Genomic DNA, 16,329 nt, shown 5'->3' with positions numbered 1-16,329 from the left:
GCGCATGAAATGAAATACCACTCACTGAACTTCTTCCACAGATCTGCCGAGCTCCCAGGAGAAAGGTTACCCACTCTTGTAGTCCCTGAAACTCTCTAAAACAGCAGCACGTGCCTCTACTATGAAATAAGTTATTACCCATCAACCATCCTTTCTACTCCTGAAGATACTGGGAACTAACACATGACAGCAGTAAGTTGGTAAGGTAGCTAATCAGACAAAAGTGTTTACCAGCAAGTCTATAGATCTGAATTCAATTCCCAGTCCCACATAATGGAAGAGAAGTCACAGAACAGGTGTCCCCTAACTTCCTTCCACACATGTGCCATAGCACATGAATGCACATACATAGCACATGTACACACACAAAATAAGTAGCTATAATATTTTAATTTTTTAATTTAAAAAGACAGAGGTTTTCATTTCTTAGGTCTCAATAAGAATAAATTTTCAATTGTTTTTCTAACATTTGTATAAAACTAACACTAGGGCATAGCCAAACATTTTTTTAATTTTTCCATCTAGAAGTTATAAAATAAAAACAAACATAAATCACAGTTAACAAGTCACTACATACCAGAGAGCAGGGAGTTTCAGAAGCTTCCCATAAAGGGCTGTGCTGAAAGAGGGAATAATTGGTGCAGGTAAGCAGTAAGAGCCACTATGATCCAAGCATGTCAGTCCTGCCTGAAAACCAAACACCTGGAAAAGAGAACCCAGCCAAGGCTCAGTGAGTGTGCCGTCACTGCGTGCCTGCCATCTAATCACTTCCCAGTGAAGCTCCTAGAAAACATGTTGTTCAGTTTGAGATGGTTTGACAATAGTCAAATTTCAACACTTTAAATTTAAAATTAACCCAAAGAGATCTAAAATTATTGTCTTAAATGATATATAAATATATAACTAAAGATTTTCAAGCCCCAAATTATAAACTGAGAGCAGGGCTCTATCTGGGAAGCACTTTAATCTTTCTCATGAAGTCCTTCACATGAAACCTGGTGCCTTTTAGAATAAAACGAGGTTACTGAGACAACTTATCAGATTCAAGGTACATGGCACCAAGCCTCAGGAGCTGAGCCCTGTATTTAACTCTGGCCTAGTGGAGCATTTCTCACAAGTTGTCCTCTCAGCACCATATACATAACAATCTTGGTAGCAAGCACCCGTGAGCCATCTCACTGACCCTATAACTATTTTTAAATATATCTTTTTTTTGTTTAAGTTGGGGATTGAAGGACCAGAGAGGTAGATTGCCTCACAAGGGTAAAGATCTGTCCCTTGTAGTGACAACTCTGGAGTTTTGGTTTCTTAAAAAAACACAGAAATAGTATAAGAATATGTTTCTGTTTTAATCCCAAGTGTGTGATACAGGGCTTCTTCAGATTTCCCACGACAGTTATGATTTGCCTCATTCTCCTGCACAGGCATAATTCTGCCAAGTGCAGATTATTTCTGTGATTGTATGATATTTGGAATTCTGGGGACTTTTCACAGAGTATATAAATGCTAGGTTTCCAAGAGGCAGGATGGGTTTTTGGTTGGGTTGTCAGTTGGCTGTTGTTGGTGGCTGTTGATCACAATTTATTATGTAGTCATACGCAAAGAAGAAACAATGAAGAAATCACATGGAGACATCTGATGTTAACCTCAGCTTCACAGCCACATGGACAAGTGTGTGTGCACACACGCATATATGCATGCATGCCTGTACATGGACTCACTGAAAAAGATTCAAGCATTTCCCTTTATATCAAGAAACTAACGTGACTCCAACAAGAGGAAAATAATTAAAAACGTATGTTAAAGCCTTACGAAGCACTATGCCTACATTAATGTTTCTTTTCAAGTAAATCCTGAGCTTTTAAAAACACCTATATTAAACAGTTTTTCACACTGCTTAAAAAGCTCAATTATAGATCTTCAAAATTGTGAAATCACAATTGCCAAACTATTAAATTTCTAGGAAACAAAAAGAAAATTTGAAAACATTTTAATTATACTGGAGTAGTGACTAAATATTACTTAAATCTTAACTTCTGAAATATTGACTCTCTAAAACTACAACCTTAAGCCCAAAGAAACGTGCTTGATATTCCTAATGTGACACTAACAAACAAGAAAATTCTCTTTCCATACCTTAAGGTAGCAGTGAACATAACAATAATGAAGAAGATTATCAGAAGGTTGATTAAGGCTGCTGACTACATGGACCAACTGTTCAGCATACATTGGGACAGAATGTTCCAAATTAATTTTATCCACCATTATCTGAATGGATGGCAAAGGCCGAAGTGACTGGAAGTTTGTGGCATTCGTGAAGTTACTCGAGTTCTGGAAAGTAATGGTATTAGTTTTACATTCTAGCAGAACAATGGCTGATCTACATACATCCCTCTACACCAACATCAGACCCACATATTTCACACTAAGAAGCCCAGCTAGAAATACCTGTTAAATTACTCATGAAATAACCAAATACAATGTCTTTTAGATAATCCAAGGATGCCTCAGCTTTTAAAGAATTCATTTCTTTAAAAAATTACTATTGTTCCTTTAACAATTTTTATTTCTCAATCAACAGGAAGGAGCATTATCATTCCATAGTTTCTTAATCATTCAAAAACCTCAGAGGATTACACCAAATATTGTAAAGGACATAATATAATAAAGTATACAGAAAATGAAAATATGATCCAAAACATATTTACTTATGTTAAAGGCACAGAAGCCCTTCATCTTGAGAGGGTTTTGGTAGTGGTGGCATATATGAACCTTTCTGAGTTCCTGAACTGGTATGGGTAAGCTGAAACATATCTAGAAAATGTATCCTAATTGTACTTTAATTGTTACTTTCTGAGAAGTAACTCTCAAAATGTCCTAGTCCTGGATTTTAATGAAGAAAACCAAGATCTCTTTGTCTTGAGACAACCTATCTTACAAGCAGTTTCTCTAGTCCCAAAGCCAGTAATTAGAGAAACACTGTGATAACACTGACTGAACATCCCAACCCTCACTGTTTTTCCATCATCAGTAATCTGAAACTATTCAGATTCAGTTAGGTTTGTTTTGCTTTCTGAATAACTTTACTTTGGATTCCTGTGAAAAATACCATAATGAACCACACAGCAATCTGAAGGGTGAAGCACAGTGAGTCAGGATAAGAACTCCAGTCTCTAGTTCCCTTTCCAGGCAACACTAAAGGAAAGGACATTCTCACTTCCATCATCATAGCTTTCTTTTTGAAGTTCTCATGATGGAATAACCCCTTAGACTAAACATCTCTGGGAAGTGTGTATGTTCCTTTAAACAGACCTATGTAGCACTCTGGAGTAGTTCTATTGATTTCTGATAATACTATTGTTTGTTTGTTTTCCTTATTTAGTTTTTGGAAACAGGGTTTCTCTATGTAGTCCTGGCTGTCCTGGAACTTGCTATGTATGCCAGGCTGGCTTCAGACTCACCAAGTCATGCATTCAATCTTTATTCCTTTGTACAAAACAAATTTCTTCTTTGGCTTTTGTTTTAAAAGATTATTTTAAGTTTTTATTTCATGAGTGTCTTGCCTCCGTGTATATCTGCACATGGATGTATGTCTGGTACCTATAGAGGTCAGGAGAAGGGACTGGATCCCCTGCAATTGGAGTTACAAATGTGCTAAGCTGCCATGTGGGAAACTAAATATGTCTACTCTACAAGAGCATCAATTGCTCTTAACCTCTAAGCTTCCTCTCCAGACTTAATCTTTGACTCTTTAAAAGGACTTTTGTTTGAATAAAACTTATCTCGGTGTATTTTCTGTTATATACTTTTAGTTGTTACATAGTTTTGAGTGTTCTCTCCTGTTTTTAAGTCATTTTTTTTCTGCTGTGCCTCTCACATTTGCTTGTTTTTCAGATATTCTCTAATCATGGGTTTATTGCTCAACCATATCAATTTTCAAAGGAAAAATTGCTAGCAAGGAAATGTTACTGAGAGAGTGGTTCAAATCACCATGAAATTCTTCTGTTCATATTGTCAACTCATCCTAAGCTGCCCTTGTACAATGTAAATCTGAGTATCAGAAACAGCACTGAAAGGGCAAAGGGGAGACTTCACCGTGAACATGGGTTTGGGGGTCAACAATGAGAATTACACCTGTGAAGGAAATACTGGCTGCTTTTCTTTGAGCCGGTATAAGAGTAACATGTCTTCAGTAAGTACAAATAGAAGTATACACGTACTACAGAAGCCCAATTCCAGTTCTGAATAAAAACAAGATGATTTGTTTAGATTATCGGCTTCTCTCATTCCAGTAAGACATAGAACGTTCTAAATACCACCACTGGAATACAGCTGGGCGACCTACAAGAAAACTCAGCTGCAGTATAGAATACATGCATGCTTTACCACATGATCTGAGTCACCTTGTCCTTTGATTGCAATGTTGTCATGAAGGACAGAAGGTGACAGCAATAACGACTATGCCTTTGTTGAGTATGTAAGACATAAAGGGCAGGTAAACTGACTCAGCAGCTAACGGCATGACTCTAAGCCTAAGGACAAGAGGTCAATCCCTGGGACCCACAGATGGAAAGAGAGAACCCAGTCCCATCCCACAGGTTGTCCCCTGACCTCCAAAAGGGTGCTATGGCATATAAAGCACACGCGCATGCACAACACACACACACAAGGGGGTGGAGAATAAATGTAATATTTGAAAAAATAAAGTGAATTCAGCAGAGCTTTTGATTTCTTAATCACTAAATTTACATATAACTGCTTGAAAACTAAGAATTAAAGATAGGAAGCAACCACCTAAGGTAATAATACAGCAGTGTACTGTATCACTTCCAGAAGCCATCTGCTTCAACATTTCTTTATACAGTCTTAGCTTATCTTATTAGAAGTTTTATTTAATATTACCTTCTAAAAATCAGGAACTACAGTTACATTGAGTTTACTCTACCCGGGGAAATGCATAAACAGATACACCTTAATTTAATAACCAAAATTATACATGCACCACTGAAAACATGTTGCCGAACAGGAAATATACCTTTCCTCCCATGATGACAGGAAGCAAACGATCAAGTAAATTGAATTCTGCCATAAAAATTGTGCAAGTACACTTAAGCAAAGTAACACTTGTATGCCGAGTGGGGATATAGTCCTCCAAAGAAGACACTTCCTCGGGATCCAGTACTGTTTCCTTTTCATCCTTACTTTCTAAAGTGAAAAGGAAGAAAATTCAGTAAAGAAGATTTTAAATAAGTTAATCTTCTTAACCAACAAAAACCTGAATTAATCCATTCCTCAAATTTTAAGAGCAATTCTTTAACAATGAAATAGTCAAAAGTTACTCTAGATTGTAATACAAGTTACTAGATGAATTAAGTGTATAAATCTTTGCTACATAGAAATTAAATATTTTTATTATATCTTTGCAAGAATTCCTAATTTCTTTGGTTAAAAGAGTTTCAATTTTCTGCACACTAATATATCATTAAAATTAAATGCATAAAGACAAGACACAAACTAGAGAAAACAATTTACCACAAATACACAAGTAAAGATATGCACAGGTGGAAACAGAGATCCCAACAAACACAGACTTCCTTTCTGATTTATTTATTTTATGTGTGGATATTTTCCCTGCATGTATGTCTGTGTACCACATGTGGGCCTGGTGCCCACACAAGTCAGAAGAGGTTGTCAAACCCCTGGTTACAGGTGGTCGTGAGCTACAAAGTGGGTGCTGGATGTAGGAGCTGAGTTCTACAAATCTCCAGCCCCAAAATGATATTTGTTAAAGAATTTAAAACCACCTAAAATACTTAAGTAAAATGGGGTGGGAATCCAAAATATGGATTCTTCGACCAGGCAAACATTATATAAAAAGCTAGACAATGTTATTAGGTATCATGTGACAATGATATGGCAGTACACTAGAACTGTACAACCACTAGAATGTTTAAATTTTAAAAATTGAAATTACTAATTTTTGACAGGTATCTGGGGGATGAGTCAGCAAACACTTTCTGCAGAGTCATTCTGTAAATAAGTATTAGGCTACGTGGGTCAGTCTGTCACAATGATTCACAAAAGCAGCTAAAGACAATGAACAGCCAAAGAACTCCAACAAATCTGTATTTATGGGACTTGATGTAGCTAAGAAGTTGTCTAGCATTTATGAGGTCTTGGGTTCAAAATACATACACACATTAAAGATATTCACATATAAATTTCATATAACTTTAGTATGTACAAAATGAAATTCTTTAATTATTTAAGATATAAAACCATTTCTGCCTAAGGACCATAATCATCTGGTAGCAGGCTATAACCTGATCAAAAGCAACCAGAAGTTTCATAGTCAGATTATAGGAGTAAAATGTCAACCATTCATAAATGCAGTTTGGAAGTATCTCCTGAAAGTAAAAATATAATCATTTTAATCATTTATAATTAATATAATCATTTAAGCTAGCAGTTGCTATGAAAAAAAGCAAAAGACCTAAAAACTAACCAAATATTTACTGGAAGTGAAATAGACTATATCCATTTTAATTATTATTATATTTATTTTATTATTTATTATATTCATTTTAAATATTTATCCAAATTATATCCATCCAAAAGAAGCCTATACAGTAGTAAGAACATGTATTTCACAAAGGAACATGTACTATAAATATAAAAAGAGAGTAAATGATGTATAATTCCATTTATAGGAACTCAAGCCAAGGTTGGTAGCACATACATTTAATACCAGCACAAGCAGAACAGATCTCTGTGAGTTCAAGGGGAGTCAAGTCAACAATAGCTTTGAGGTTTGGTACTTTGCTATGTATTGTAATGCTAAATGCAGGCCCCCAAGACCAGATTGCCCCAGATACTAGAGAGTCTGCAAAGCTATGTGACTTTGCAACCAAGTTATTTCTGATTGGTGAATAAAGATGATGAGAGCCAATTGCTGGGCAGAAGAGATAGAGGTGGGGTTTAGGTTCCTGAGTTTAGTTTAGATCAAAGGAGAACCACCAGGGGAGAAGGTGTAGAAGGAAGAAAACCTTGGATTAGGAGTCAAGAAAGCATGAAAGCATGGCCCAAATCTTCATGAGGGCTGGCCAATTGGAGTTAAGAGCAACGCAGATGAAACATAGTAGGAATAACTCAAGGTTTTCAATAGGAAATAGGTTTTAATAGCATAAAGGATAGACATCTGCCCAACTCTAATGTCAATTAAGACTTATTATAAATATAAAGGTTGTATGTATCTTTTATCTGGGACCTAAATGATCAAAGGCGGGGTAGAAACTCTAGATTAAGATTCAAAATTTCTACAATAGCAAATCCAAATCCATGTAAGGCTACACAATGATATCTTATCTCAGAAAGGGAGGGAGGGAGGGAGGGAAGGAGGGAGGGAAGGAGGGACGGAGGGAGGATGGACAGATGGATAGATGGATAGATGGATGGATGGAAAGACAGACAGACAGACAGACAGATGAAACATTAAAAAACTCAAAGTACTCTCAGATGTTAAAAAGTAAAAATAATAGTTATCCTTGAAAATTGGAGATGTGGCAAAGCGATTAACACTTCCTGTTCTTCCAGAGTACCAAAATTTGGTTCTCAGCACCCATACTTCACAAACATGCACTGGAAATACCATCCCAAAGCATGGCAGTGAGACCCTGACCAATGTGGCATTATCAAGGTCTCATGCCAAAACTTCCAAGTCTCACTTTTAACACTTCTACAAGTTCAGTCTCTTTCAGGTACACACACGAAAATACATACAAAAGGCAAATATAATACAGAAAAAGTAAACAGCATATGAAAACTGAGATACACAAACAGTAAAACAGTTGAACAATGAAGAATTAGGTCAAAAAGTTCAGATCTGAGACGGAAGAAAGAACCATCCAGAGACTGATCCATCCCATATACAACCACCAAACCCAGACACAATTGCATATGCCAGAAAGATTTTGCTGACAGGACCCTGATATAGTGTCTCCTGTGAGGCTATGCCAGTGCCTGGCAAATACAAAAGTGGATGCTCACAGTCATCTATTGGACGGAGCACAGGGTCCCCAATAAAGGAGCTAGAGAAAGTACCCAAGGAGCTGAAGGGGTCTGCAACCCTATAGGAGGGACAACAATATAAACTAACCAGTATCCCCCAGAGCTGTGTCTCTAGTTGCATATGTAGTAGAGGATGGCCTAGTAGGCCATCAATGGAAGGAGAGGCCCTGGGTCTTGCGAAGATCATACGCACCAGTACAGGGGAATGTCGGGCCAGGAAGCAGGAGTGGGTGGGTTGGGGAACAGGGCAGGGGGAAGGTATAGGGGACTTTCAGAATAGCATTTGAAATGTAAATGAAGAAAATACCTTATAAAAAATATCAGACAGGTTTAAATAACATTTCGATTGATGAAATAAAATGATGTGTATTTGATGGGTGCCACATAATACTTTGTGTAATACTCTGTATTATGTGGCACTGTATAATGTACAAATCATAATCTTTTGCTTTTAAAAATAAAAATATATTAAGTATAAAAAAAAGATTTAGGTCAAAGACAAACCTGGTTTTAGCCTGCTATATGGTTCATATTCATGTTCCAGAGCACAAACAATCATCTTCAAAATCCGATGCACTGCACTGCTGTCCAGACGGCAATCTAGAGGCCCTATAACAAGACTCTTGGTAGACTTTTCTTGGACTATTCCCAAATCCTCATTTTTCCCTGAAGGAAAGTCTTGTTGACCTGTTGGGCCTAGAAGAAGTTTAATTTTACTAACATTTTAAACTCCCAAGCAGACATTAAAAAGTGAATGCATAAATGCAGTATTTAATTCTGACTAACGAAAACTACACTTACAAAAACAATGCAAAAGCGAGAACCTGGAGAGTTAATGATATGTTCCTTTCTCTTTATAAAAAAAGACCCGACCTTCAAGATCAATCCTGAAGCTTTTCAACCCTTCAAACAAGCTGTCCTTTCCTGACCTGGACCTCTTATACTACTTACTAGCTCCTAACTTATACCACTGTTCTTAACGTGACTTATAATTATCATGTATTTAAATGACTAAATTTAAACCTGTATTCAGCACTGAAAGAACTTATTTCTGTTTTTATGCTCAAAACAAACTTTTTAGTAAAAATATCTATACAGTTTTCAAAATGTATTAAGTATAGAAAAGGAAGTGGTTTTTTCTGACATACTAGAGCGAAGTAAAATTTTATATATACAATTTTTACACTTAATATGAGTGAATACAATATTAGTTGGCTACTGTAAATATATTTTCAAATAGCTACACAAGAAATGCATTTAAAATGCCAGAATCTATTAGAAAATTCAATTACAACACTAAAACTCTATTACAACTCTAAAATTAAGCCATCCCCCACAAAATGCATGAAGGTAAGTGTAACAATGCAGCTTGCCAAGGGCCAAGACACCCTGAAGATAACTTCAATTCCTGCTGCTTAAGGAAAGGTAAGTACAAACCCAAGAGAAAGCAATACCTTTGCCGCTGCTATGCTCCACTGTATACAGGTAATCCATGTAAAACGCACCAAACCTCTGTATGCCAGCTATGTCAGTGTGTGTCTCCTGCCAACAAGGACATAGAAACACAACAGTGGACAAAACAAAGTGTTAACACACAATACATCTAATTCAATACCCTCTGAGGTCTGCATCAACTCAAAGGATTGCTAATGCAAAGGAAGAGGCAACCCAAAGAATTCACTCCTAAAAGAAAGCCATGCTCCTCTAACGCTGACCTCACCGGTAGCCAGCTGTACTTCTTACGAGACATTTTGAATACTGTATCAATAATGTCCAGCCAATGCATAGCTTTAATAGAGTAAGTGGTACACACTCTTGTCACTTTGTCCTTTTACCACTATCACAAAACTGTCTAATACTGTATCCTCTTAAACAGAGCTAGTCCATAATTCCTTCATAATACTGACATGAAACATCTCAAACACTGAATGTAGACTGAAGTGTGCCTATCACACCAGAAACATCGAACTCTTTGGTTTAATGATGAAAGCCAATATTAAAGAAAAATTAAAATATAAATTATGAGTTTGTGTCATATGAATACAGGATAACTTAAATTTATGTGAAAATGCACTAATATTCTATAAGCATACTAATACCTGTTAAATGAAAAAGTTGAAAAAAGACTAGGAAGTATAGAATGAAAAGTCATGTTCATTTTCACCAATCTTACATTTTAGAGAACAAAAATTAATAGAGGTAAATCTATGTGTTTCCTCCAAACTAATTAACTGTTGTAAAGTATAAATGTGGTTACTGTAGTATGACCAGAGTTATAGTACAAAAAGCTAAGCATTTCTGTACATCCCTTATTCCTATCTAAGTGTAAAACTGGACTAAAACATTGCAAATGTTTCAATAAACCACCAGTGCTTAAAAGAAACTAAGAAGAAAACAGTAATCACAAGTATTCACACAATGTGTTCACCTAACCACACAAGAATTTAGTTCAAGTATCTATTCGCTGACCTTATGGTGAGCTGCATCCAAGATAAATTCTGCACGGGTACCATTATTCTCTGGACTCCGGTAATCAAACAATGAATTTGTAAGGTATGTCAAACCTTTTGTACTCAAATTTTCACCACAAATGAAGAAGCAGGCTTCCTAAAAAATTAATGTATAAATCACAACAAGAGGAAAAGTCATTAGATTATTAGAAAGATTTTTTTGTTTTTTGTTTTGGTTTTTTTGTTGTTGTTTGTTTCTTTATTTTTTACATTCCACTCATTTAGCACTCAATAGAAATAACTAAAGCCTGAGGTCCCATAAACAGGAAAGGAATGGCAGCTTCAGGGGTATTGCTTATTTTCCCAAACATTAAATAAACAGAAAAGGAACTCCAAACAACTGCCATAAACAACAAAGAAGCATCAGTGAATGGAATATATTTGCAATGATTTCTAAGAGTCATGTGCTATCAACTTTTCATGTCTTGTGAGATATATAACTTCTTGCAAGGGAAATGCAGGGAGAACAGAACAGGTCTCTTGCAAGCAACTGACAAAGGCAGCCAAGCAGATCTCACATGGTCATTACTGTAACTTATTACCACTGCAGCCATCTTGAACAAGGGCGCAATCTTGACTTACAGTTTCACTCCTATTCATATGTTCCTCAAAATCTTTAACACCCAGAATTCCTTTCAGACACATGGCTCTGCAACCTACAAATCCAATCTGACAATCAAAGAAAGGTTCTCCCATCATAAGAGCCTGTAAAAAGAAATGAACATCAGAACTAAGAACGTGTAGTTAATAAAGGTACTACAGGCTTCCCTTGTAGACTTTCTACAGAAAACACCATGAGGACTGTTGCCTTTCAAATGCATTCAGAATTGTATACTCTAGGACACAAACTGCTCTCGTGTCTGTCTTCTCACACCTCCTCAATGACTGGCACTCTATGAACATCAAGCCTCCCACACCCACACAGTCATGCTAGGAAACAAATTCACATTGCATATTAAAGGAATAATTATTCAACTAATAACACTAAAAATGATTTGTAAGACTAGAAATCTAAATATTTTAAATAAATGACTATGGCAAAGGCCTGTGTTCCCAGGTTTAATGGTGAAAGGTTACCTCAATTGTAGTTCCTTCTTGTTCCCAACACAAAACTTCCTTAGATTTTACTTTCTGTGGGCTATAATAGCTATTTTCAGCTTGCATTTCAGTGAGCTAAGAAATAGAAGAACATTCAGTAAATCAAAACTAGCCATAAATAGCAATGCACTGTCATTTTTCACTATGAATCATGAAAATAAGGCCAATTTTAAGATTCAGGAAATTTAATTATTAAGCAGAAAAACAGGTGCAAAAAAAAGAAATAAATAAGCCAGCTGTTACAGATTATCCATGAACTACAGGATGGTCACAACACTGAGTCTAAACATCAATACCACATTTGAACTCCTTCGTTACACTTAAAATGTGAAAGCTACATATATTCACAGTCCCACTCACAAAATGGTCCAAAAATCTACCAAAAATGTATTTTATATACTATGACTTTAATTCATTTTATTCTGTCATATTTTCAAGTGTTTAATTTCTATCATTTCCAAGAGTCTTCATTATTTTTAAAGGAAAAGCAAGCTAAGGAGAATCACAAGTAGATCCCACGAGACGCTCTGGTTCCAGGGGGAGGTAGGATGGCAGGTGTTCATCCCCACTGCCCCACATGACCCCTCCACAGATCTACTCAGGCAAGCACACATGTCTCACCTCCTGGAAACAGGCAGCAATATGGGCAGTGACACAATACAGACAGTGTTGTTTCCTTGCAGCTTGTACTGGGTGACTTTATGTATCAAATTTTTTATACTTATTTAAATAACATCCTTTTGGATGTTATTGCTTGGTTGACTGGTTTTGTGAGATACTGTCTCCCTATGTAGCCTTGGCTCACCACTGTGTATACCCCACTGGCCTGCCCAAGTTCTGGTAGTAGGAGAGCGCACCTAACCTTACAATCCTTTTCTTTGAACACAATGGGCTATCTAATTTTCATCACAAAATGAAAAGATAAAATTACAGGATTGAATTCCAGTCTAGAATTTATCAGTACTGCATCAGTTTTTGGTTATGGTTTGGCTAAGATAGCATGACAGGATAAACTGGTCACTAACAGAGGAAACGGGAATGAACAGGGACAATGCACTAGTGCAGCAGCTTCTCTGTAACTGTGACATTCCCTCCCAGATGAAAGGGTTAGTTCTTTAATTAACATGTACTTCTTGGGTTTGGCAATGATTTGGTTATTGTTATTCCTGCAAGATGGAGATATAATAGTCTTCAAATTGAAATATAAAGATAAAGTTCACATTTTTAAAAAAATTAAGACAAATGAAAATTGAACTGGAAATTACAATTTTAAACCTGATTACTTTATACTGAGAACCAACTAAGCATTCTTATTTACTCTAATAATTCTATATTTTTCTCTTACAGCATAGGTCTTTATTTTTTATGTTTCTAGTAATGGCATACTCAAAGTTGTTATTTTTTAAACATAATTTGGAAAGCTAAAATATTAAAGTAAAATTGAATTTTTAAAATTCGATCAGCCTTCAGCTGTCTACAATTACTCTACAGAAAAAGCAATTAATTGATTAAAAGGACTTAAACATTACAAAAATAACTTAAATATTACTACAAAAATGCTACATTTAATTTGGCATGATTTTTGTTGGAATAATATCAACTGTTCAGAATGCTAATAGAGAAATATGACCTTATTTTCTGACCAGAATGTAAACCACAAATTAAGTCCATACATTCTTCAGATCCAAACAGAACCCTGAATCCCAATGCTTTCCTCCTACATCAGCACATTTTCCCTAGAGAAGCACAAATGCTTTACATTGTTACTGACTGGTAACAAACACAGTACAATGCTACAAAGACAATTTGCATATAAATGCCTATACTGAGTTTATGAAATATAATTTTTATCAGTAAGTTAATAAAAATGTCATACAATAATCTCAATTTTAAAAGTGAATGAGCAAAAATCATTTAAAAAGCTCTGAATCACTGACTTTCCTCACAACATAAAGTTTTCATTGTTTGTTTCATGGTGAAATCACCTTTTTATTTATTTATTTATTATTACATATTTTCTTTATTTACATTTCAAATTTTATCCCCTTTCCCCATTTCCCCTATAAAAAAACCCTAACCCATCCCCTCCAACTTCACTGTCATTCCCCTTCACAAGACCAAGGGCCTCTCCTCTCACTGATGTCCCGAAAGAGTCTTATTGATGTACCTACTATGGAGCAGCAAACCCCTTCAGTTCCTTGGGTCCTTTCTCTAGCTCCTCCATTGGAGAACCTGTGCTCAGTCACTACATAAAGTTTTAAAAACTACATCCTGAAGGACCATTTAAGAACTCATAGTCTGTGGATAACTGTGGATATACTATGACTTTAATTCATTTTATTCTCTCATATTTTCAAGTGTTTAATTTCTATCATTTCCAAGAGTCTTCATTATTTTTAAAGTCTTCATTATTATTGCAATTAATGTCAATGACGATGACTAACTTGACGTAGTCATAAAGTCTGAGCAGTTCGGTTGATAACCTGGAATTTAACAGCATATAAAGCAGTGGGGAAAGCAGGGCAGCACAGGAAAACAAAGTGCGTAAAGAACAAGCCGTGCAAATGACAGCAAACTGCCATCTGACCCTAAGGCCCAGTGCAGAGCAGGATACAAATCAGATGTTCCACCACATCCACACAGTCATCCAACAGGGCTGAGAATGATCCAGCAATGTTTCTGTTCAAAAACTTCCTAATAAAGAAAGTTTAACATGACCTAAGCAGTTTTCAAACTACACTGATGCAAACTGCAAGCCTCTTACTGCCTCTGACAGTTTTAAACTATTGGCACGTTAGCTCACTTTGTTCTACACTAGCTGTCTCCTTGATCATTCCTGAACGCTTATCTACACTAGTTAGTCCTGAAAATGCTCCTTCCCATATAGCCACTGGGTTTTCTCTTTCACACACCTTTGCTTAAATGCTTTCTTCACAAGCAGACCTTCCTCAGTCAACCAAGTTTAAAATGCATAATGCTCTCCTTTTTAATGCAACACTAATACTTTCCTCTTTTTTCTACTTAATACTTAATAAACATACTTTACATCTCATTGATTATAATTACAATGTAAGTTCTAACAGCCTACATGGTTGACCACTAGTATATTCATGGGGACAAAAATAACACCTGAAACACAGCTGGCATTAATGAGTATCAATTATATTGATACTAATTATAATATAATTATATTGGTGATAAATATTAATTATATTAATAAATTATATTAACAGATATAGCAGTGGGTGACTGCAACCCTTGCACTTAAGAAGGAAAGGCAGCAGGATCAAAAGTCCAAGGTCATTGCTCACCTATTATTTAAAAACTTTAACCCAGGCCTGGGCTACATGAGACTCTGAGTCAAAAAAGATCAAGTAAATATTTTTTGCAAAAATTAAGAACTACTTATACATGCTAAGTGTATGTTAATGATATTAGAAAAAGCTAGGGAACAAATAACTCAAAATTCATGCTGAGTTAAGGAAAGCAAGGAAAATATTATCAAAGACCATATACGGGGTACCAAAGCACTAGTAACTACACTTATTCAAAAGAATTTTCCTTTTTCCTCACTGTAATGATACATGTTTCTATCGTAATATATTTGAATATAAATTGTACATTCATTTTTAATAAAGGAGTAAAATATGTTGAGTACTGCTGAAAATAGAAGAGGACCTAAATTCAAATTTGAACAATTTTACACAAAGAGAAAAAAGAGAAAAACAGAGTCCTTTAAAAATAAAAGGATCTTATATATATATTTCCCTGATCACTAAGGACTTTGAACACTTTATTCCCCAGCCCTTCAAGATTCCTCTGTTGTGAATTCTCTGTTTAGTTCTATACTCTCTTTTTTGATTGGGTTGTTTGGGGTTTTTTTTGGTTAGCTTCTTGAGTTCTTTATATAGTTTGGATACTAGCCCTCTATCAGATGTGGGGTTAGTGAAGAATTTCTCTCAATCTGTAGGTTGCCGATTTGTCCTACTGACAGTGCCCTTTGCCTTACAGAACTTTCCAGATTCATGAGGTCCTATCTGTCAACTCTTGATCTTAAGACCCTGAGCCATTGGAGTTCTGTTTAGGAAATTTCCCCCTGTGCCAATGAGTTCAGTCAGAATGGCTAAGATCAAAAACCCTAGTGACAGCAGATGCTAGCGAGGATGTGGAGAAAAAGGAACACTCCTCCAATGCTGGTGGGATTGCAAACTGGTACAACCACTCTGGAAATCAATCTGGAGGTTACACAGAAAATTGGAAATAGATCTACCTGAAGAACCAGCTATATCACTCCTGGGCATATACCCAAAAGATGCCCAACCATGCCACAGTAGCACATGTTCATAGAGGCCTCGTTTATGATAGCCAAAAGCTGGAGACAACCCAGATGTCCCACAATGGAAGAATGAATACAGAAAATGTGGTTCATATTCACAACGGAATACTCAACTATTAAGAACAAAGACATCATAAGTTCCAACCAATTGCTTAGGAATTTCATAAATTCATTCTTTTTAATAGCTGAGTAGTACTCCATTGTATAAATGGAAGGGGGGCATAGCAAACACAGAATGGATGCTCACAGTCAGCTATTGGATGGATTACAGGGCCCCCAATGGAGGAGCTAGAGAAAGTACCCAAGGAGCTAAAGGGA

The 16,329-nt window shown here is 36.1% G+C and overlaps 1 protein-coding gene across 4 annotated transcripts in view; it reads right to left on the bottom strand.

Annotated features, from left to right (window-relative positions):
• Vps13b (vacuolar protein sorting 13 homolog B) overlaps positions 1–16,329 on the bottom strand; it is a 543,216-nt gene that overhangs the window by 477,625 nt on the left and 49,262 nt on the right. For all 4 annotated transcript variants that reach the window (XM_021183993.2, XM_029469591.1, XM_029469592.1 and 1 more), the window contains exons 9-16: positions 11,655–11,750; positions 11,160–11,282; positions 10,537–10,674; positions 9,522–9,609; positions 8,572–8,763; positions 5,036–5,205; positions 2,137–2,331; positions 578–702 (exon numbers count right to left, since the gene is read on the bottom strand). In XM_021183993.2, coding sequence (XP_021039652.1) covers positions 578–702; positions 2,137–2,331; positions 5,036–5,205; positions 8,572–8,763; positions 9,522–9,609; positions 10,537–10,674; positions 11,160–11,282; positions 11,655–11,750 — 1,127 coding nt within the window. The remainder of the gene's footprint in view (positions 1–577; positions 703–2,136; positions 2,332–5,035; positions 5,206–8,571; positions 8,764–9,521; positions 9,610–10,536; positions 10,675–11,159; positions 11,283–11,654; positions 11,751–16,329) is intronic.

The sequence above is a fragment of the Mus caroli genome, chromosome 15 (assembly GCF_900094665.2).
Source record: "Mus caroli chromosome 15, CAROLI_EIJ_v1.1, whole genome shotgun sequence".
Classification (NCBI taxonomy): Eukaryota; Metazoa; Chordata; class Mammalia; order Rodentia; family Muridae; genus Mus; species Mus caroli.
Note: the sequence above shows the minus strand (reverse complement) of the source record. Positions and strands in the feature narration are given on the sequence as shown.